The sequence below is a fragment of the Musca domestica genome, unplaced genomic scaffold, assembly GCF_030504385.1.
Source record: "Musca domestica strain aabys unplaced genomic scaffold, Musca_domestica.polishedcontigs.V.1.1 9, whole genome shotgun sequence".
In the NCBI taxonomy this organism is placed as follows: domain Eukaryota; kingdom Metazoa; phylum Arthropoda; class Insecta; order Diptera; family Muscidae; genus Musca; species Musca domestica.
In genome coordinates this window covers 19,569,967-19,595,352 of record NW_026712435.1, presented here as the reverse complement: position 1 = coordinate 19,595,352, position 25,386 = coordinate 19,569,967, and the positions used below count along the sequence as shown (strand labels likewise).

General features: G+C 35.3%; 1 protein-coding gene across 6 annotated transcripts in view; it reads right to left on the bottom strand.

Annotated features, from left to right (window-relative positions):
- The window catches only part of LOC109612796 (G-box-binding factor), an 82,667-nt gene that overhangs the window by 17,955 nt on the left and 39,326 nt on the right, over positions 1-25,386 (bottom strand). For 4 of the 6 annotated variants that reach the window (XM_059131844.1, XM_059131842.1, XM_059131843.1 and 1 more), the window contains exons 3-5: positions 6,921-7,090; positions 3,629-3,702; positions 568-3,227 (exon numbers count right to left, since the gene is read on the bottom strand). In XM_059131844.1, coding sequence (XP_058987827.1) covers positions 2,077-3,227; positions 3,629-3,702; positions 6,921-7,090 — 1,395 coding nt within the window. In that variant the 3' untranslated portion in view covers positions 568-2,076. Of the gene's footprint in view, positions 1-567; positions 3,228-3,628; positions 3,703-6,920; positions 7,091-25,386 lie in introns of those variants that run through there. The other 2 variants (XM_059131846.1, XM_059131847.1) reach the window with 1 other exon arrangement.

The following is a 25,386-nucleotide window of genomic DNA, read 5'->3' as shown; positions in this document are numbered from 1 at the left end:
GTAAAGTCATGCAATCATATGTTTACAATTTTTTTTTTTTTTCAAAATTATCCGTTTGACAACATCTAATTGCCAAAATATATATTCTAAATACACAAATTGAGAGATGGAAACTTAGTTTTAATGCTGTGAAATTTGACAAGGTAAATTTTAATGAAATGACTTGAAATGACTTTAACTTCTTAATTTTACCATGCTTCATCCTTTAGTCCATTAAAAAAATATTTTTTTTATAAAAAAATTGAGATTGAAAATATGAGTATCTTTTTGGCTGCTGAAAACAATCTAATGTCTCATATTGATTTAATGATGCCATAAAAATAGGAAATAAAACTTTCATCTAATGCAAATCCTTTTTTAAAATATTCTTTAAATTTTCAATTCTTATTTTCGAGCACTATGTTCATGTGATATCTTAATTAATTTGATTTGTCTTGCATCATTTTCTAGTGTCCATTGTTAATTTATACGTTTCTTTTTATTAATTTGAAAATATTGTTGCTTGTTTTGCCCCTCGCACTTTTCGAACCATGATTTAAAATTTTGTTTCCAATAATACATTGTACATTATTCCGAATTATTTAAATTTTATTCTCTACAACTTTTTTTTCAATTAATTTACAAACAAAAATTTTATTTCCATTGTAAAAACAAATTGTTTAAAATTGTATTACTTAAATAAATGAAAGCATGTCGTGTTTCCGTTACTAATACATACACATATGATACTGAATTTATGCATACTAATAAGTATTTGTCAAAAAAAAAAAAAAAAAAAACATTAACCCAAAATGCTTTGTAGAGGAAAAACCGCCAAAAAATGCAAATTTCAAAAAGTCCTAACTTTTTCCGATGCCTTCGAGAAATGTGTATTTTGAATTAAAATATCTGCACATACATACATGTGTATAGGTATGTATAATACATAGAAATACACACAGCAACAATAATAACGACAACATCGACATAATCGTGGACATAATGACTGCGTTATACATATTATAATAATATACATATATGCATGGGGCGGCAGGGTAAACGTTTATGTTATGTCGCGTTGTACTTTATACCTTATATAAAATTTAACTTTTGAAACCTTCCCTTCTCTTCCTCATTTGTAAAATCGACCAAGTATTAAATATACATATTCACATTAAATGGCATTTGCTTTTCGAGAATTCTGCGTTCTGTTTCTATGGTTGATTATGCGGGGTATATGTAAGTAAACATGCATGTAATTTACGATAACAAGAACACATTGAAATGCTGATTATGCCTATCTACCCCACACATACACATTTTGAAAGTCTTGATGCTAAATTATTTTCACATTCACTGTGTATATGTTGTCGATCTATCAGTCTATTAGAGAACATATGTAGTTGTATTCAGTTCAAATAATTTTAAAAATCAGAGATTATTTTTGTCTCATCATCTGTTGTTGGAAATGAAAATGGTCAAAATTGCTCATTTTTTATCTCAAAGGCTAGTGGTAAAGTGATTAGGTGGAAATATTCCAATACGGCTATTCTATGTTATGGGGATTGTCAATGATTTACAGGTTAACGAATACAGTTTGAAAATTGAGAATAGCTTTATAGCCCATATAAATAGCTGAGTTCTTGTGAACATTTTTACAAAAAATTATTCATAATGCAGTTGGAAAAAATGGGACTTATTCAACATCTTCCTAACGGAAAAAATTGTATTCATAATCTAAAGAGGGTTTTGGTTTGTGAAAATAATACTAAACAATAGCCTTAATACAATACTAAATTTAAATGTGTAGCATACTTTTTGCCTTAATGGATAAACAGAAATAAAAACAAACAACAATAAATTAGAAATTAGAACGCCATATACAGTAGCTCTACACAAAAGAATAAACGAACCAAATAATAGCAATGGACAAAATACGAATTTTGTAGAACAAGAAAAAAATATGTGTGTTATGTTTGTATATTTTGAAATTTTGAATTTTAACCTAAAATATAAATCTAGCATGTTGTTATTGTGTTGGAGAATAGTCGGGTCGCGGGTGGTGTATAATTTTTGGGGATTTATAATTATGTTGTTCTAATGGGGTGGGTTTTGAGTAGCTATGTGTTGCAGAGGATGTTGTGTCTGGGGCTGCTGTTGTTGTTGTAGATGAAGCTGCTGTTTTTGCATTTGTTGCTGCTGCTGCTGCGGCTGTTGTTGATAGACAAACCCGCCACCTACGGCAACAGCACCACCCCCATTACTGGTCTGAACGACAACGTGCTGCTGATGGTTGGACATTTGAATCGAATGATGGACCATATGATTTGGCGGCTGTTGTTGGTGTTGTTGTTGCATATGATGGGGATGATGTTGTTGATGGTGCAGCTGGGGAGATTGATGATGTAGCACTGCTTGCGGAAGGTGATGCTGCTGCTGTGGGTGATGTGGATGAGGATGTTGTAGATGATGATTAGCTGCATTAGTGGGAGGTAAAGGTGAACCAATAACTGATGTGGGAATTACATTGGCAGAGCTAACCACAATCATGGGGCTCATAGGCATTGCGGGGCGTTGAACATGATGTGGGTGTATGTGGGCCATTGCTTGTTGCTGCTGCGCTAGGTTGTGGTGCTGTTGAGAATTTGGTGTATTTGGTGTTTGGGGCCGGGATAAGCTTGAAATATGATGTTGTTGGTGATTGACCAAATGTTGTTGTTGCTGATGTTGTTGAGAAAGTGCTGTCAAGGGAGTAGTGGGGGCAGTTGGCGCTTGTTGTTGTCCTGGCTGCTGATTGTGATGCAGCATATGCGAACTCCTTGGCGTAGATGGCACATTCATGGGCGTTTGTTTGGTTGGGGTTTGTGTTATGTCGCTGCCATTCCCTTGAACATGACCATTTGAATTGCCGTGGGCATTTTCACCGTTGACTGCAGAATCACCGTTGCTTGCATTTACTGCCGCTTCCGTTGGCTGAGACGTTGACTTCTCCTCTGGCGTGGTTGTTGCTGCATTGATGTCATTCGAGGCGGAGGTGGTGGTGTTCGTGTTTGAAGGAACAGAGGTGCTTGTGGTGCTATTATTTGTATTGAAAGTGGTGATGGGGGAATTTGTTGCATTACTGGAATTGACCGCGACTACTGCTGCAACCGAGTTGGGCATCACCGAGGAGGATGTGTTGGTGGTGGTGGCTGTGTTACTGTTACTATTGTTGTTGCTAGTGCTAGGGACAGTTCGATTGTCAGTACCTAAAACATAATTTATGCCAATTTGATTAGAACCAAAATTTGTTTCAAAATAAAAGAAGATAATTAAAAATAAATTCTAAATAAAAATAATTAAAAACGTTTTGGCCAATTTTTAGAACAGAAGATAAAAAATACAAAACATAATGCAAAGAAAAAGGATATCAAAGCTAACTATATAATCTATTCTTTTTTTACAAAATGTGTGTTGAAATGTTTTTTACCTAATGTGTTTGATATCTATTTTTTTGTTTTTCATATCCTGAGGAGATTTATTTTCATTTGTAAGTGGCGCAAATCAAGGCAAATGCTCTAAAACTATTAAATGTACATTAATAAGGTGCCATTTCTAAACTTGCCTAATAATGATATTTCGGTTGTATTATTTTCTCATTCAAACTTACCCGCTGCAGTGTTTGCTAGGAAGCTCTTAGTTTTCTCTAAAATATAAGGCAAATTATAGCCATCCTTTGTGTAGCTGAAATGGGAAGAGGTGAATATTAGCGATTGCCGAGTTAAATTTTAAACAACATTTCATAAATAATAAAAACATTTCTGATTAGAGATTGAAACCATTCAAATAAATCTGTATTATTTCAGAACATTTGGAATCGATTTTCACAAATAAAGAACATAACCTGCAAATTATGTATAAATTAGCTGAAATGATCGGCCAACAACTCTCGGATATGGATAACAAAGATTGCGTCTTGTCTTGTGTGTTTACTAATGGTGCCGCAGGCATCGCATTCTCCCAACTTTAGTCCACTGGTACAATTGTAACATAAATTTATCAAAAAAAAGGCCGTACAAGGAATCCAGGTGCAAGGTATAATATTTAATTTGACAGGATATATCCTCGAGAAGGACAAAATCGCTCCTAAATATGGGTTTATAATATATTTTAGCAACTTTCAGTCTGGATCAGGTAGCTCCGTGACAATTAAACACCCATTTTAAAAGAAAGTATTTTCTGCAGAAATTTTTCAACATAGACCCAGATTTTGATAAAGAACCAATTATTGAGATGTAGACGATATCATTGGAATATTTTTGACTAGTCAGGTCCGATACAAACCACATATTTAACATAGAAGATAACATTTATAGTTAACAGAGTTACATGAAAATAACTATACCCATCACATAGTGGTAAGGGTATTATGTCTTTGTGCATTTGTTTGTAACATGTACAATAGGGCGAGATAGACCCATAGATTCTTTTGAGGATCTTCATAGAATCACTTTCTGAGTCGATTTAAACATGTCAGTCCGTCCGTCCGTCTGTTCATGTATTTTTGTGAACAAAATGCAGGTCGCATTTAGTATCCGTTGAGATTAAATTTTCTAAACAGTATTTACATCAGATTTCGGGTTAATTGTGCACCAAATAGCTAATATCAGTCCAAATTACCTTTAATGTTGGCACATCCGACCGAATTCAATCCAGAAGCAAGTACATCAAATTGGGTTTCGGTTTAGATATAGATTTTAGATTTGATAATCGGTTTAGATATAGCTCCCATATATATGTTTCATCCGATTTTGTGTTTAAGTACCTCACATTCGTAATATGCATTCGACAAGAATGATATTTGGTATCAGATACAGCCCAGAAATACCTCTGCCAAATTTTATTAAGATCGGTTCAGATTTGGATATAGCTCCCATATATATCTTCAACCGATTTCGGATTAATTGTGTACTAAATGGCTAAATCAGTTCAAATGACCTGCATTTTGGCACATCCGACCCAATTTAGTCTAGAAGCAAGTACAACAAATTTGGTGAAAATCGGTTCTGATATAGCTATAGCTCCCATATATATGTTTCATCGGATTTGGTGTTTAAGTCCCTCACATTCATAATATGTATGCGACAACAATGATATTTGCTACCAGATATTTTATAGAGCTTGGAAATACATTTGCCAAATTTTATCGAGATTGGCTTAGATTTGGATATAGCTTCCATTTTTATACCCTCCACCAAAAAAGGTATGGAGGGTATATTAAGTTCGTCATTCCGTTTGTAACTCATCGAAATAATCATTTTAGACCCAACAAAGTATATATATTCTTGATCAGCGTAAAATTCTAAGACGATTTAGCCCTGTCCGTCCGTCTGTCCGTCTGTTGTAATCACGCTACAGTCTAAACGAATTAAGATAGGAAGCTAAAATTTTGCACAGATCTCTCTTTTGTCTGCAGGCAGGTCAAGTTCGAAGATGGGCTATATCGGTCCTCGATATCGTATAGCCCCCATATAACGGTACCCCCGATATTCGGTATTTTGATGATGTTAGCCACATTTTTCAATGGAATTGTCTGAAAATCCACACAAAGAGTTCCTTGTGGGTACTTTATATTCGGTATTTTGATGAGTTTACCCACATTTTTCAACGGAATTGTCTGAAAATCCACACAAGGAGTTCCTTGTGGGTACTTTATATCTCGGTAGGAAATTATCTATATAGGTCCACAATATCGTACATCCCCCATGTAACGGTACCCTCACGGTATTCGGTATTTTGATGATTTTTGCCACATTTTTCAATGGAATTGTCTGAAATTCCAAAAAGGAGTCCCTTGTGGGCATTTTACCTCCTCAAAAAGAATTGTCTACATAAGTCCACGATATCGTATATCCCCCATATAACGGTACCCCCGATATTCGGTATTTTGATGATTTTACCCATATTTTTCAACGGAATTGTCTGAAAATCCTCACAAGGAGTTCCTTGTGGGTACTTTATACATCGGCAGAGAATTATCTATATAGATCCACGATATCGTGTAGCCCTCATATAACGGTACCCCCGATATTCGGTATTTTAATGTTTTTAGCCATATCTTTCAACGGAATGGTCACAAGAGGTTCTTTGTACACAAGGCGTTCTTTGTGAGCACTTTACTCCCCGACAGAGAATTCTCTATATAGGTTAACCATAACGTATAGCTCCCATATAACGGTACCCCGCGATATTCGGTATTTTGATGATTTTAGCCACATTTTCCAATCGTATTGTCTGAAAATCCACACACGGAGTTCTTTGTGAGCACTTTACCCCTGAAACGGAATTGTCTATATAGGTCCACAATATCGTATATCCCCCATATAACGGTACTCCCCTATGTTCGGTATTTTGATGATTTTAGCCACTTTTTCCAATGGAATTATCTGAAAATCCATACAAGGTGTTCTTTGTGAGTACTTCTAATTCGTTCCAAATGGTGGAGGGTATTCAAAGTTCGGCCCGGCCGAACTTACTGCTTTTTTACTTGTTTAATATAATCCTTTTCGAAGTGATATCATGCACTCTATAGCAATGTTATAAAATTAAAATCTCTCCGTCTAATTTAGTGAAAATCGATTCTGAATTGGATACGCTTCCCATATATTCGTTCCCTCTGGAATCAAATTATAACTGCTCTAAAGTCAAATGTTGAAAGGAGGTAGGAGGAGGCACTTTGTTATTGCCTCTTTTATAATTTTTCAATCGAAACTTCCATTGCCAAATGTTACAGGTTGTAGTTAGCAAACTATTGTTAACTATTTTCATTTTTTTTTGTATAAATATAACCGAAGATACTTTCACAGCCATTGAACTCAATTCACATTGTATCTCTAATCAGAAAAGAAACAAAAGCAAAAAATATGAAAACCAGATGAGGGGTAATATTAAATGATACTTACTTCTCGGTACGTTTTGTGCAAAACAAATTTTTAAAATTACTATAAATGCAAAATAATGTAAACGTTGGTAAACCTTGTCCAAGATAGCGGGCAAATTTTATTTGATCAGGTTTATTTAGGCCACTTTGATTGAGTGATAGAAACGGTCGATGATCTTGTATATCATATTCCTGGAAAGAGAGAACAAAAAAGCCAAATTAATTAGACACAAATTAGAAATTGTACAAACATAAATGAGAAAATTGACAGCCTTGTTGGCTACTTAAAAATAGTGAAAAAGAGCGGGGAGGTTGTGAAACAAAAAACACCAACAAATTAATCATTTAAACTAGACCACAAATGTTAATTTTTTTTTTTTTTTTTTTTTTTTTGCTTTACTTTAAACAAATGACATCGAACCAAGTCTTTAAATGGCCCAGCCATCGCGAACATGCTCTGCATTACCAGCAGCAGTAACGACCAGCTAGATTATCAATTCAAATGAAAGAAACTCAAAAACCAGTTTTAACTACAGTTTTTGTTTTATGGCGAAAACTATTGAAATTTATGGTATATGAATAATTGTATGTGTTCATATAATCTCTACGTGATGTTTTAAAAAATATAAAACAATATAAAATTGTTTAAAGACGCAACTATAAAAATCCATACTTTCTCTTCGTATGGAGATAATTATTTCTCCCGAATTATTCCAACTACGCAACTAAGACACCTTTTGAATTATTTTCCAATAATATTTGGCAATTTACTTATAATTGGCAGTCCGATTATAATTAAAATAATTTAATTAAATTTAAGTAATATATTTTACTTAAATTAAATAATTTTATTGCTGTCTAAAGATATTATCATTAATTTATTTCCCCTGGAAAGATGAAATGACACATGTGGGTATTTTTATAAGAATAATCGAGTTTAAACTCTTTTTTCGTGTCAAAATTCAAGGTCACAAAAGAGAGAGATCTAACAATAATTTTTCCTCATTCCATTCCTTAAAGAATTTCAAACAACGAAATGAAACAAGTTAAAAAATATCAGTCGGTTTTGCCGAAAGTTGTATACACTCAGCCAATGTTCGATTATTTAAATATATTTTGACTTCTGTTATGATTATTCAAATGTTTAACCTATGAAGTAGGTTCCGAAGAGATGGACCAAATCTGCCCATTTCGTATTTGACCTAAATAAATATGATATAAATATTGCGACGAGCCAAGTTCGGACTACACAGGGTGAGATGAAGAAACTGCAACCAATTTCAGACTGCTGTCATTTCTAAGCCACTCGTCACAAGCGTACAAAATCATTTTGGTGAGAATATTCCAGAAAAAAAATTATTCGTGATAGAATACAAGTGTGATAGTGTGATTTCTTTATTTTTGGCTGGAAAACCACAAGTGACTATCGTTAGAGCACTCCAGCATTTAAATGTAAATAAATCTTTTGTGTCTCGTACAATCGCTCGATACCATGATACTGGTAGCGTAGCCCGACGTCAAGGAAGTGGTTTTCTGCGATGAGAAAACATTCGTTGTCCAGCAGTTTGTAAACAAACAAAATGAAACACGATCATTGGCTAAGAGGTCAGCTGAAAGTGTGCACCTTCGATTGGCCACCAGAACTCAAGTGCCGGCAATGGCGATGGTGTGGACCGCCATAACAGTCGATGGTCGCTCTCCACTCGTATTGATCGACCATGGCATGAGAATAAATGCCGAATATTATCGCGAAAATATTCTGGAGGGTGTATTATAGCCTTGGGCACGCAAATATTTTGGCCGCAGACCTTGGACATTCCAACAGGACTCAGCACCATTGCACTCAGCATGCGCCACCCAAGAATGGTTACAAAATGAGGTTCCTCGCTTCATTTCCAGCGCCAATGGCCACCAAAATCTTCGGATACCAATCCGTTGAATGAATGTTCAGAATGTTGACACTTTGTGGGGGAGGTACCAGAAGAAAAGGTCCGATATCTACCATCTTTATAACAAATCTCGTTGTGTTGATGGAAATATTGAGATGTACCAAGTCTGAATCGAATCGGATGTTGATTTGGTGTTTTATGAGCTTCATGGATATTCAAAATGTTGACCCTTTGTGGGGGAGGCACCAGAAGCTGTGGACTGATATATGCCATATTTACAGTAGATGTTGTGGTAGTAGAAATTATGGGATGTGTGAAATATGAAGAGCATCGAAAGTTTATTTCAGATTTTATAATTTTTGTTATTCAGAATTTTGCCCCTTTGTGGGGGAGGTACCAGAAGGAATGGTCCGATCCTTACCATTTATATAACAGATCTTTTGTTGATAGAAATATTGAGATGTACCAAGTCTGAATGGAATCGGATGTTAATTTCGCGCTTCATGAGCTTCATGGCATAGCACTGATGCAAATATTAGGATTTGTAAAGTTGGATTATCCTTCCTCTTTCTGCGCAGAAAATATTTTTTGTTTTGAAAATTTCAACCTTTTGTGGGGGAGGTACCTGAAGGAGTGGACCGATATTGTCCATCCCTGAACTCGATCTAAGTTTGATAATAATATTACGATGTACCATGCTTGGATCAAATAAGTTGCTTTCTCTGAGAGTAGACGGAAGGACATCGCTAAATCGACTCCAAATGTCCTGAAACGGATTTGGACTTAGGGTCTCAAATCGTTATTTCGATGAGGCATGTTTTACCTGTATCAAATGACATATACCATCTCTAGCCATATGGCTGAGGGTATAAAAAGTACAGGAGGCTGTAGATGATACTGTTACCGTTCTACGACGAAGGAGTGGGCAAAGTGACATATAAAACAAAAATATGCGTTTATCAAAATTCATTATAATATGTGGAACTTCACACATACAAATGAGAGGTGGACATTTATACACACACACAATCTCTCTCCCTCTCTGTCACTCCCTCCTAACATTTCTCATTGAACTTTTAGATTTCCAAAAAATGGCCAACTCATTTTGCAAAAAGGAAGACACATAAATAACAACAATAACAAATGTATAGAATGTCAACAAGAAAGTCAACTCAAAAAGCCGTCAAAAAACCAAGAGCCACTGTTAGGTTATTCAGAGTCAATAAATGCCGAGACCATTACAGAAAACAATCTTGTGTGTGTGCCTGTGTTGGTGTGGTCATGTGGCATGACAGAAGGACTTGTTAACAGTTAGTTATGACGAAAACAGTAAAAACACACAGAGAAAAAGAGAATGGAAGAGTGGTTAAAGGCAAGTGTGAAATAGAAACCAGAGTTGCCAATATAATATGTTTGTATGATAAATAGTACAGAGGGAATTTTCTTTCTCACGTACATATTTTACAAAAATGGGTCTGTAGGGTTACTAATCCTGCAGGAATTGTCCAGCAGGTTTTTTGCTAAGAGAGTATGGTAGATAATTTTTCTTTCTTTTTTTTTGCAAGAAAACTGGGAAAAGTAAAATGACGCATCCCTGCATAACCATGCAGGCAATCAGCCGACTTGTCAAAATGAAACAATTTGTCTGTCGTGAAAAAAATTTAGTATACAAAAATTAAAAATGAGCCTAGACCTTGGTATTTCCAAATAAATATGTTTTTAAATTGTTTGCCCAAATATAAATTATGACGCCTTTAGGCTATTTTTGTGGGGCTTTATTAAAGCTCATGCCTACACATACGAACCCGCATCAATTGACGCATTGGATGACAACATAGAAACATTTATTCGCGTGATACCGGGCGAAATGTTGGAACGAGTATGACAAAATTGAAATGAGCAGATGGACCATTTGAGGCGCAGTTGCGGTCAACAGTTGCGTGAAATAATCTACAAACTTTAAAATTCAATTTTTTTAACTTTCCTATGGCTCTTAAAAATCACCCTTAACGAATATTATGTTGGAACTAGTGACACAGTGACTTTTCTAAGTTTTTGTTTACCGTTGAGGAAGATTTGGTTTTATAAATTTTGGCAACTCTCAATATACATATATTTGTTGAAATTTGGCAAATCTAAGCGTTGAGATACATTACAATTGCAAGGAAACAAAAACGGCCACAAACACACCTCACAATTCACGAATAAATGTTAAAATCAATGAAACGTCAAGTTCATCCGGATATTCAGGGAAATTGGAACAGCTAGAGTTATTCAAGTTATTTAAACTTTTAGACAAATCCATGGAAAAATGTGGCAAAAATCATGCCGTTATATTGGTGCTATACCAAAACGTGGACATTGTATAGGTCCACTCGCCACACGAACTAGAACCTATTATGACCTACATATGTATACCAATTTGTAGATAAATCCGTGGAAAAATGTGGGAGAAATCATCAAAACATTGAATATCGGAAGGTACCGTTATATGGGGGCTATACAAAAACGTAGATAGAATATATACATAGAATGTTTCGCCACCAGAGCTAGAATCCACTATGACCCACAAATACCAATTGTTAGACAAATCCATAGAAAAATAATCGTTTACTTTAACCTAATCTACAGGCAAGTTTACTTACATAAATTATATATTATATAACGTATCTATACTATACTTACATTTATTCTGTTCTAATCTTAACCACGGCTCTCATCGGTTAATCAGTCCTCGCAACAACCAGACTCATTATCCCTTTATTGTGTTAGAAAGTGTGGTTTATGTGTGTGAGAGAATGCATATATTCGTATATATATATAGCTTAATGTTGGGGTTTCGATGATGTGAGTGTGTGTGCTTTTATACACATGAGTATGTAATGAATGAGCATGTATGCTCACCCAGCAAACCAAAATATCAAAAATCAAGTAATACTGCGCCGTCTGGTTCGAAATACTCAATTGACTCTGGAGAAAATGATTTCCGATTAAGGTCTGCCAGCATAGTAACGACATTTTTGTATTTTTAATAATGTCTCTGCTAAGAGCAACATTTTCCGCTCCAGATTCTTTTGGAAGCGAGTGAATTCGGGAGTATAGCGTAAAGGGCTATAATGCTTTCTGGATTAACCATTTGAGTGCAGATTCATCTCCCCGAGCTTGGCTCTAACTACCCACACATGGACAATCCGGTAACCGGAGCCGGACCGAATTTTAAACTTAATTTCGAATACTTGACATAATTTGGAATTTTTGAATAAAAAAGGAGTTTCAAATCAATAAATTTTTAAGATTTTCTAATAAAACTTTCGAAAATATTTAATTTTCTATTCGAATTTCAAATCAAATATCTGAACATTTTCCTAAAGGGCTAAGTACATAAGAAGCTTTTTATGTATTTGCAGCCTAAGGCTAAGGCTGCAAGTACATAAAAAGCATGAAGTCATGGCTAGGCATATTAATGCCAAATTATAATGAAAAACGACGGCAGGATTTTAGTGCGGCTCTGTAATTCCTTTGTTAAATGTCACAAAATAGGCCGTGCCATGACTTCAAGCTTCTTATGTACTTAGCCCTTAAGTTTTGGAAAAATATTTTTAGAATTATTTATACAAATACTCTTTGAAAAAAGGCAATCACCGAGTATTTCAAATATTTTTATACCCTCCACCATAGTATGGAAGGTATATTAAGTTTTTCATTCTGTTTGTAACACCTCGAAATATACATTTTAGACCCCACAAAGCATACACTCGTATATTATTGATCAGCATAAAATTCTATGTCGATTTTACTATGGTCGTCCGTCTGTGGAAATCATTCTAGATTCCGAACGAAATGAAGTAGGTTAATTTTACTCAAATGTACTGAAAATGGGCTATATAGGTCCAAGTTTAGTTATAGCCCCCATATAACAGTACCTCCCGACATTCAGTATTTTGATGATTTTAGTGACATTATTCACCAGAATTGTTTCAAATTTTGTATTTGAAGTTCCTAATGGTTACTACAGTCTATGGCAGAAAATTGTCAATGCAGGTCCGGGTCTCCGAATAGCCCCCATATAAATGTATCTCCCCATATTCGGTATTTTTATGATTTCAACGACTTTATTCATCGGAATCGTTCAAAATTTCGTATTTGAAGTTTTTAATAGGTTCTTCAATCTATGACAGAAAATTGTCTTTGCAGGTCCAGGTCACCGAATAGCCCCCATATAACGGTACCTCCCCATATTCGGTATTTTGCTGATTTCAGCGACATTATTCACCGGAATTGTTTCAAATTTCGTATTTGAAGTTCTTAATGAGACAGCCTATGACAGCCTATGACAGAAAATTGCCTATGCAGGCCCAGGTCTCCGAATAGCCCCCATATATGGTACCCCCTATATCCGGTATTTTGATGATTTTAGTGACATTATTCACCGCAATTGTTTCAAATTTCGTATTTGAAGTTCTTAATAGGTACATCAATCTATGACAGAAAATTGTCTATGCAGGTCCAGGTCTTCGTATAGCCCCTGAATATCGGTACCTCTCTATATTCGGTATTTTGCTGATTTCAGGGACATTATTCATCAAATTGTTTCAAATTTTGTATTTTGAAGTTCCTAATAGGTACTGCAGCCTGTGACAAAAAATTGTCTATGTATGTTCAGGTCTTCGCATAGCCTCTGAATATCGGCACCTCCATATATTCGGTATTTTGCTGATTTTGTATTTGAATTTTGCAATGGCCTATGACAAAAAATGCTTATGCAGGTCCACGTCTTCGAACAGACCCCAATATAACGGTAACTCCCTATATTCGGTATTTTTAAGATTTTAACGGATTGTACTCTTTATTTTATTTTCTTTTATTTATTTATTAATTTTTTTTTTTAAATTTCCAATTTTTTCCAAATGGTGGAGGTATTCAAAATTCGGCCCGGCCAAATTTACTTATTTCTAATTTAAGTTTTTGAAAAAGTATCTGAATATCTTCCGATTTTTCTGCCATTTGTCAAAAACCTGAACTTTCCGAATGTAGTGGTACTTTCACACAGTTGTTATGGATTTTGAAAACAATACGGTATTAAGTTTCAAAAAAACAAACCTCGGAAAAAAAGAGTAGCTGGGTTGCTTGGCTATCGTTTTGAGAGTTCGTGTGTGTGAAAATGTTTGTTACCTCGTATGAACGTATGTATAGTTTCACATCCGACTAACGTGCACTACTAAACGTTTAATGTGTGTATTCTGCTGATTGAATACAAGTCAAGTGTTAGATTTAGAAAATGATACTCTTTTTCGCAATTATTTGTTATTGTGGTTACTTGTTCACTACCAAAATTTTTATTTTTAATTTCCATGGGGAAGCTTGAACGAGGATAAAAAAAAGCTTAAAAGGCTATGGCAAAGTAATGAGTATGAGTAAACCAGCACCACATTGTTGTTGTGGTGATTTTCTGTGAGAGTATAATAGCGTGTTTACATTGTAATGGTTAACCAGGATAATTATTTGTATGTAAACGTATAGTTACAAAGGAATTCATTCAGATTCAGGGTAGAATTATCAAAGTTACTTTGAACAATCAAATTAATTTTTTTAATTTATAACTTCGACAATTTCCAAAGAAGTTAAATTTGACAAAGTAAATTACAGCAAATGCAGAGATGGATATTATTATTCTCCAATAAAAAAATTTACTGCACAGAAAGACAAAGGATAATCTGATTTTGCTCCAACTATGCAAATCCTAGCATTTGGATCAGTGCTAGGTCAGATGCGAAAATGGACAATGTCGATCCACTCCATCAAGTACCTCCCACACAAAGGATTAACATTTTGAATAATTATAACTCTTATAAAATGTGATGTTAGAGTTCGATTGTCTTCAAATTACACACATCACAATATTTTTATTAATCCAAGGTCTGATGTGAAGATGGTATACATCGGTCCACTCCTTCCGGCACCTCTCCCACAAAGGTTCAAAATTTTGAATAACCATAATGCTCATAAATAGCGAAATAAACATCCAACTCTCTTCAAATTTCACACACACAAACATTTTTGCTAACACAAGATCTGTCGTGAAAATCATATATATCTACGAATCCCTTCTGGTACCTTACCCATAAAGGGTCACAATTTTCAATACTTTTGTCTGTCATAATTTGCGACTTTACAATTTGTTATATCTAAATATTTCACTTAACCAGAAAACTGAGATGAATATGGAATTTATCGGAATTTATGATTTCGCATAAAATTGGATATACAGGGTGAGATGAAAAAACTGCAACCATCTTCAGACTGCTGTCATTTCTAAGCCACTCGACCGACAGCTGTTAACATTATTTCAGTGACAGCTCATTATATTGTTTACAAGCGTACGAAAGCATTTTGGTGAGAATTTTCAAAAAAAAAAAAGTCATTCGTGATGGAATTCTGGCGTGATAGTGTGATTTCTTTATATTTGGCTGGAAAACCACAAGTGGCTTTCGTTAGAGCACTCCAGCATTTAAATGTGAATAAATCTTTTGTGTCTCGTAATATCGCTCGTTACCGTGATACTGGTAGCATAGCCCGACGTCAAGGTAGTGGACGCAAGAAAACAGCAACATCAGCAGAAATGGTTCGAAAAGTAAAGAAGCGACTTGATCGAAACCCGCGTCGCAGTGGCTGAAAAATGGCTCGTGAGCTGAACATATCGCCATATTCGATTCGGCAAATATTGAAAAATTGAGCTCGGGGTAAAGCGATTTAAATTCCAAAAAATGCAAGAACTTACACCGCAGCAGAAAGAAAATAGACTCAGGAGCTAAAGAGTTGCTTCGCTTGGCCGAAAGTGGTGAACTGCCGAATTTGGTTTTCTCCGATGAGAAAACATTCGTTGTCCAGAAGTTTGTAAACAAACAAAATTATCGTGTTTGCTTGCCAAAGAGGCCAGCTGAAAATGTGCACCTTCGGTTGGCCACCAGAACTCAAGCGCCGGCCATGGTGATGGTGTGGGCCGCCATAACAGCCGATGGTCGCTCTCCGCTCGTATTAATCGACCGTGGCATCAGAATAAATGCCGAATATGATCGCGAAAATATTCTTGGATACGCAAATATTTTAGTTGCAGACCTTGAACATTCCAAAAGGACTCAGCACCATCATCGCACTCAGCACGCCCGACCCCAAAATGGTTACAAAATTAGGTTCCTCGCTTCATTTCCAGCGCACAATGGCCACCAAAATCTCCGGATACCAATCCGTTGGACTATTGTGTCTGGAGTATTTTGGAAAGCAAGGTTGGCACTAAAGAATACCAAGCTGTCGATCACCTCAAGCAAGCGCTTCGCCGGGAATGGACCTAAATACCGCAGAGCAACATTTGGACAGCGTGTGACGGTCAAGGCCATAATTCGTGCCAAAGGTGAACAATTCGAACAAATCCAAACTTCTAAAATCTGATGCTATTTCCGGCATTTTTTTGTTTTCATTCAATAAAATTTAAAAAGAAAATGTAAAAATTATGGCGTTTAATTTTGTTGCAGTTTTTTATCTCACCCTCGATATTCTCGATATTCTTGTAATTTTACCTATGCCAATATTTTTTTTTATCTGTATTTCTAAGTATGAAAATGAAAATGGAATACTTCGGTCGACTATATCTGGTACCTCATGCACATTTGAAATTTTTCAAAAAAATATCACATATTTCATATAAAGTGAAGGTAGTAGTCCAAACCTGGCACGTCGCAATATTTGTATCATATTTATTTAGATCCGATACGATATGGACAATATTGGCTGATTACTTCGGAGCCTTAAGGATCAACAATTTGAGAAATCATAAGAGAAGTCAAAATATATTAAAATAATAGAACATTAGCTGAGGTTATACATCTATCGGGAAACCGACTGACTGATTTATTTGAAAAATGACAGGGTTGAGTACGTCAGAAAAGGGCTGTCATATTTGTTTTAGCAAATGAGTTTACCTCTATTGTTTTGCCCGGTTAAGGTCCTTATATAGTTTTGACCCCTATAGTTTCAGAAATATTTCGCAATATTTATGATTGAGCTTTGATGGAGATTTTTGGATTACATCCAGAATCATTGGTACCAAAAATGTGTCATATCGGTCCACTTTTGGGAATAGCCCCCTTGTAAGGATAACTCCGTTTTGAAGTATTTTTACGTTTTCACCATGTTTTCCATTTAATTTTGACATGTTGAGTTCTCATAATATAGAAGCATTATCAATATTTTATATTTTAACGTATATTTTTATATTAAAAAAAAAAATATATCAACATTTTATCTGCAATATTGTCGAAGATGCTATATACTTAAAATGTACGGATTCCGAGTAATATTAGTCCGATAATATCAACGAATGTTGCGATGTAAACTTTCGAAATGCCGATAAACGTGTCTACTTTTCTTAACCCTGCTTTCATATTCCGCTAGATTTTCCCCCCAATTTTTTAGTGTTGCACAGTGCAATGATATAAAAGTTTGATTTTTCCAAGCAGATTAACTATTTTAAAAGGGGTTGCTTTAAACTATTTTATTTCCACTATTTTACATAGAGTTCCACACGAACCCACATTTAATTTCCTCGGTCTGCTTACTACTCGAAATACTATTCCATGCTCTTGTGCTCCTGAGAAATCTGTACGCTGCCAGCCAGCAGAAGTAGCGGCAAGCAAAAAAATGATAAATTATCACCATAATTGGAATTTATGTGCTACATTTTTGTTTGTTTCTATTTTTAAACAAAATATGTATATGGAGGGTAGAAAAAAGACATTTATATATATATAGAATGGAAATGAAGGCATTAATCATTATTAATTATGTTTGTATGTATACACACATACACACAAACACACTCATACGTCCAAATGCACAAAACATACATGTTCGTGTAAATACACATATGATGCTGCATTGCAAAAGGGGTGGAAAATGTGAAAGCAACATTTAAAACTGAACTACACATCGGTAGCATCTACCCTTTAGAAGATACGACACTCTGCCGTAAAGAAAAAATTAGCTTCACATATTCCATAGTAAAAGACCAACAATGCAGTTATTCTGTATTGTTGTAGATGAAGATTTTGATTGTCTACTCTATAGCATACCGCCACTCATAGACAATCTGCACTAAAGTAGATGAGCACGAAGGACTTCTTTTTATATCCTCCTACACACATAGTTTGGAGGTTATATTAAGTACGTCATTCCGTTTGTAACTCATCGAAATAATAATTATAGGCATAACAAAATATATTCTTGATCAGCGTAAAATTCTAAGACGGTCCGTCCATCCGTCTGTCCGTGTGTTGTAATCACACTAGAGTCAAAACGAATAAAGATAGGAAGCTAAAATTTTGCACAGTTCAGTCTTTTGACAGGTCAAGTTCGAAGATGGGTATATCGGGCCACGATATTATATAACCGCCATATAACGGTACCCCCAAATATTCGGTATTTTGATGATTGTAGCCAAATTTTTCAATTAAATTTTCTGAAAATCCATAAAAGGAGTTCTTTCTGAGTATTCCACCCCCTGGAAAAGTTTTGTCTATATAGATCCTCGATATCGTATATCCTACAAAAAAAGGTACCTCCCAATATTCGGTATTTTGATGATTTTAGCTACATTTTTCAATGTAATTGTCTAAATATCCATACTAGAAGCTATGCCTAAGAAATTTAAACCCTAGAAGAAAACCAGTAAAGAAAGTCCTAAAGTCGGGCGGGACCGATTTTATGATACCCTACACCACTTTGCTAATTTAGTTGAGCTCCACTTAATAATTAAAAGTTTTTATGGGAGAATTCATTCATACACGCTATGATTATAATTATAATTTAAAATTCAAAGGACTAAATATGCCAAAGCATTTGTATCTTTTAAATTCGGACTCGTATTGCCCATTTGGTGCAAAATTAATTTGAAATCAGATAAAGATATATATGGGAGCTATATCCAAATCTGAACCGATCTCGATAAAATTTTGGCAAAGATATTTTTGAGCTGTATTTGATATATTTCCCTGAATATCGTTGTTACGGAGTGCATATTACGGCTGTAGGTAACAAATACAACAAATTGGATGAACACTATATATGGGAGCTATAGCTATATCTGAACCGATTTCGATAAAATTTGGCATACTTATTTTCAGGCCTAATTTGGTTGTATGTGCAAAATTTCATACTATTCGGGCTGATATTACACGTTTGGTGCACAATAAAAGGCAATTCGGACGAAGATATATATGGGAGCTATATCTAAATTTTTACCGATTATCTCCAATTTCAATAGGGTTCATCCTTGGGCCAAACAAATTTTGTTTGCAAAGTTTCATCTCAATCGGATAATAAATGCGACCTGCATTTTGTTCACAAGAATACATGGACAGACGGACAGACGGACGGACAGACGGACTGACATGCATAAATCAACTCAGAAAGTGATTCTATGCAGATCATCAAAAGGAACTATGGGTCTATCTCGTTTCCTTTTGCCTGTTACAAACAAATGCACAAAGACATAATACCCTGACCACCTTGTGGTGTAGGGTATAAATGGCAATAGGCGTTCTCCACTCCTTCTGGTTCCTGCTCTAGAAAAGGTCGAGATTTTCAAAGAAAATAATTTACTGCACAGAAAGATAAAGGATAACCCGATTTTGCTCCAACTTTGTACATATTAATATTTGCATCAGTTCTAGGCCAAGTACGACAATGGACAATATCGGTCCACTCCATCTAGTACCTTCCCCACAAAGGGTCAAAACTTTGAATAATTACAACTGTTATAAAATGTGATGTAACAGTCCGATTGTCTTGAAATTTCACACATCCCAATATTTTTATCAACCCAAGGTCTGGTGTTAAGATATATCGGTCCGTTCCTTCTGGTACCTCCCACACAAAAGGTCGACATTTTCGAAAAATATTTTTTGCACAGAAAGAGAAACGATAATTCGATTTTTCTCCAACTTTGCAAATCCTAATATTTGCGCCACTTCTACGTCAGGTACAAAAATGTCGGTCCACTACATCAAGCACCTCCCCCACAGAGGGTATATACAGGATGAGATAAAAAACTGCAACAAAGTCAAACGCCATAATTTCTACATTTTTTTTAAATTTTATTGAATGAAAGCAAAAAATGTTGGAAATAGCATCAAATTTTAGACTAAGTTGTTGCTCTGCGGTATTTTGGCCCATTCCCGGCGAAGAGCTTGCTTGAAATGATCGACATTTTGCTATTTTTAGTGCCAACCTTGCTTTCCAAAATACTCCAGACACAATGGACCAACGGATTGGTATCCGGAGATTTTGGTGGTCATTGTGCGCTGGAAATGAAGCGTGGAACCTCATTTTGTAACCATTCTTGGGTGGCGCATGCTGATTCCTGTTGGAATGTCCAAGGTCTGCGACCAAAATGTTTGCGTGTCCAAGGCTTTAATACACCTTACAGAATATTTTCGCGATAATATTCGGCATTTATTCTGATGCCACGGTCGATTAATACGAGCGGAGAACGACCATCCGCTGTTATGGCGGTCCGCACTTTCACCATGGTCGACGATTGAATCCTGATGGCCGAAGGTGCACATTTCCAGCTGACCTCTTTGGCAAGTAAACTCGATCATTTTGTTTGTTTACAAACTGCTGGACAACAAATGTTTTCTCATCGGACCAAACCAAATTCGGCAGTTCACCACTTTCGGCCAAGCGAAGCAACTCTTTAGCTCTTTTGAGTCTATTTTCTTTTTGTTGTGGTGTAAGTTCTTGCGCTTTTTGGAATTTCAATGGCTTTACTCCGAGCTCATTTTTCAATATTTGCAGAATGGAATATTGCGATATGTTCAGCTCGCAGCTGGCCATTTTTCGGCCACTGCGACGCGGGTTTCAATAAAGTCGCTTCTTTACTTTTCGAACCATTTCTGCTGATGTTGCTCTTTTCTTCCGTACACTTCCTTAACGTCGGGCTACGCTACCAGTATCACAGTAACGAGCGATGTTACGAGACACAAAAGATTTATTCACATTTAAATGCTGGAGTGCTCTAACGATAGCCAATTGTGGTTTTCCAGCCAAATATAAAGAAATCACACTATCACGCTTGAATTCCCTCAGGAATAACTTTAGTTCTGAAAAATTCTCACCAAAATGCTTTTGTACGCTTGTAAACAATATAATGAGTTGTCACTGGAATAATATTAATAGTTGTCGGATGAGTGGATTAGAAATGACAGCAGTCTGAAGGTGGTTGCAGTTTTTTTTATCTCACCCTGTATATAATTCATATGGTAATGCGTTACTCTTATGTCTAACAAATATTTGGATATCCTTAAAGTATGCTATTAAAATGTAAAATATGAATAAGTCACTTTACATATTAGAATACAGGTAGTCGCATCGTCACAGCTGCTGGGACAAAGAACTGTCAAACCAAATTTGAAATTGATAACATTGAATGAAAAGTTAGTCAAATTTGTAGAAATTGTGAAAAATGCATATCAAAACAACCTCCGATTGGTGTCGTATAAGAAAATTAAAAATGTACTTATTTTTAAGAAAACATTTTAAAAATTTTGACATATCAATGTTCCGAAGCGTTGATGCATCAACCTATATCTTTTTTTAATTTGATATTACTCTAAAATAATGTGTAATCAGGCCTTAATAAGTCAATTAAGAAAATATCAGTTCTATAACGCCAACTTCTTCATAAGAGAAACGATTGAATCGTACATGATGCTCTTCTCTTTTTAAGACTGGGCATTATTTTCTTCAGTCTAGTATTTATGGGGACTATTTTATCATATCTGTACAATTTATACGAACTATAGGGGTCTTTTAACGAATTATTAGAGCTTGCTACAATGGCTTTTCGTATTTTCCACACAAAAGAAATGACAAATACTAATTCGCTTTCATGATGTCATGCTGTATGGTTAGCTTTATCTTTGCATTTATTCTTTTGATGATTTGGCAACCCTAAATCTACTTTTTTGTAATAAATAAACAAAATAAAAATTGTAGTCCTTCCTCTCGGAGAGAAAACTGAAATAGGGAGGTAATATGGCATAAGAGAAAATGTATGCAAAATTCAAAAAAAGAGACATGAAAAAAGAGAGCCAAAATCCACAAAAGAGAACACATGAGAACAATAAATATCCTTACTTTTGTTCTCAAATTCTAAACAGTGGACGAGCAAAAAAGTAGGAAAACAACATGAAGTAGTAAAAACAGGATGTTAATCGTGTTTTTGTTTTCTATTCCTTGTTTTTATAGATTTTTTTATGCCGACCCAGCTTCCATTGCTTGTGATGTGTGTGTGTGTGTGTGTGCAAGTGTTGGTATTAACGACAACACGTGTTCATCACAACTCATACCAATACAGGATGTGAGGATTTGAGTTCTTTATTTCTTTTTTATTTTTTTGTTACTTTATTTTAGGTTACTGACGTTGTGTTGTTTGCCACAGCCGACAACCGAAGTAGCTGCAGTAACAGAACCAGAAAAAAATGGAAGAAGGACACGCACACATCCATATACATGTGTGTAGTTGTTTTTGTTTTGAATTTGAAAGGAAAAAAAAAACTAAGACTCACACATGTAAACCATGCGATTGTAATGTGATATTCTTTAAGGGTATTTGTTTACACTTTAAAAGCCAAATTTATACCATAACTAAATTTATGAGCGAGAAGAAGGAGAGGAAAAAAGTAATGATAATGGGAAGATGAAGACGAAGAAGAAATGAAATTTAGAAAAAGAAGAGGTTGAATTTTATACCAGTAATAGTGGTGTATTTAGGAAACAGTATTTTTAAAGGAGGGTGATATTGGAACGAATTTGCTTTAGCTTAGAATAGCCAAGAGTAATTCTACTCTACGTTGAGTCTATAATTTATAAACAATAGAAATATTCAAATATGGCCAAAAAAAGCCATCCCCATTTAAAAAAAAAAAAACAACTTTTTAAAACAAGTTAAAAAGTATCAGATGATTTTGCCGACAGATGTATGCCCTCAGCCAATGTTCGAATATTTAAATATATTTTAACTTTTGCTATGATTATTCAAATTGTTGACCCTCTATGGAGTAGGTTCCGAAGGAATGGGCCAATATTGACCATTTTGTATCGGACATAACTAAATATGATATAAATATTGCGACTTGCCAGGTTTGGACTATGTTGATTTCTTATTTCCTTCACTTTATATAAAATATGTGATTATTTATAAATAAAGTGTTAAACGTACCACATATAGTCGAAGTGATGTATTCCATTTTCATACTTTATCTCACACAGATAAAAATATTGGTGTAGGGAAATTATAAGAAAATAGATCTTTTATATCCAATTTTATGCGAAACCATAAATTCCATATTCATCTCCGTTTTCTGATTGAGAGAAATATTTAGGTATAGAAAGTTGTAAAGAATCGCTGATTTGTTTCGCAAGTTAAGACAGACAAAAGTATTGAAAATTATGACCCTTTTTGGGTGAGGTACCAGAAGGGGTTCATCTTCACAACATATCTTGTGTAAGCAAAAATGTTTGTATGTGTGAAATTTGAAAAGAGAATTGGAAGCTTATTTCTTTCTATGAACGCTTTTTTTTCAAAATCTTGAGCCCTATGTGGGGGAGGTACCAGAAGAATTGGTCCGATCTGTACCATCTTTATAACAGATCTTGTGTTGATGGAAATATTGAGATGTGCAAAGTCTGAATGAAATCGGATGTTAATTTCGTGTTTTATGAGCTTCAAGGGTATTCAAAATTTCGACTTATTGTGGGGGAGGCACCAGAAAGAGTGGACCGATATGTTCCATCTTCACACCCATCATTTAATTAATAAAACTATAGTTATGTGTGTAATTTGAAGACAATCGGAATTACATCCTATTTTATAAGAGTTATATTTATTTAAAATTTTGACCCTTTGAGGGGGAGGTACTAGCAGGAGTAGACCGATATATTCCATCTTTACAGCTGATATGTTGTTAGTAGAAAAAAATGGGTTGTGTGTAATATGAAGAGAACCATGTTTTTATACCCTACACCACATAGTGGTAAGGGTATTATGTCTTTGTGCATTTGTTTGTAACAGGCAAAAGGAAACGAGATAGACCCATAGTTCCTTTTGAAAACCTTCATAGAATCACTTTCTGAGTCGATTTATGCATGTCAGTCCGTCTGTCCGTCCGTCCGTCCGTCTGTCCATGTATTCTTGTGAACAAAATGCGGGTCGCATTTATTATCCGATTGAGATGAAATTTTCCAAACAAGGACGAACCCTATTGAAATTGGTGAGAATCGGATCAAATTTAGATATAGCTCCCATATATATCTTCATCCGATTTCGGGTTAAATGTGCACCAAATGTCCACTATCAGTCCAATTTACCTGAATTTTGGCACACCCAACCGAGTTCGGCCTAGAAGCAAGTATACTAAATTTGGAGAAAATCGGTTCAGATATAGCTATAGCTGTTTTAAATTTTACCGAAATCGGTTCAGATTTGGATATAGCTCCCATATATATCTTCACCCGATTTCGGGTGATTGACCACCAAATGGCCGTAATAGCATCAATTTTGGCAAATCCGACCGAAACCAGCTTAGAAGCAAGTACACCAATTTTAGTAAAAATCGGTTCAGATATAGCTATAGCTCTCATATATATCTTCATCCGATTTCGTGTTAATTGTGCATCAAATGGCCAATATCAGCACAAATGGCATCAATTTTCGTACATAAGACCGAATTCAGTCTAGAAGCTAATACGTCAAATTTGGAAAAACCCGGTTCAGAGATAGCTATAGTTCGTAAAATGCACGATAGAATTAGATAGATTTTGATTTTGTACCAAATATCTCATAGAGCTCTGAAATGCCCTGTATAAACCTTTTTACGAGAGCTCTACTAAATATGCATAGTGGTGTAGGGTATCAGAAGGAATGGTCCGATCTCTACCATCTTTATAACAGACCTAGTGTTGATAGAAATATTGAGATGTGCCGAGTCAGAATATAATCGGATGTAAAAATCGGGTTATATGAACTTCATGGATATTAAAATTTTTGACCATTTATGGGGGAGGTACCAAAAGGTGTGGACAGATATATTCCATTTTCACACCAGACCTTTGGTTAATAAAAATATTGTGATGTGTGTGATTTGAAGAAAACCGGATGCTTATTTCTGATTTTATAATCGTTTTAGTTATTCAAAACTTTGACCCTTTGTGGGGGAGGTACTTGATGGAGTGGAGCGATATTGTCCATTTTCGCACCTGACTTTGCACTGAGGCAAATATTAGGATATGCAAAGTTGGAGCTAAATCGTCTTATGCTTTCTCTTCCCGTGCAGAAAATTCTTTTCTTTGAAAATGTTGATACTTTGTGGGGGCGGTTCCAGATGAAGTGGACCAATATTGCCCATCTCCGAACTCGATCTAAGTTTGACAATAATATTATAATGTACCAATTTTGGATCAAATCAGATACTTCCTTCGAGAGTTATCGTGCACAACAGCCAGCCAGCCAGACAGACAGACGGACGGACTCCAAATGTCCTGAAA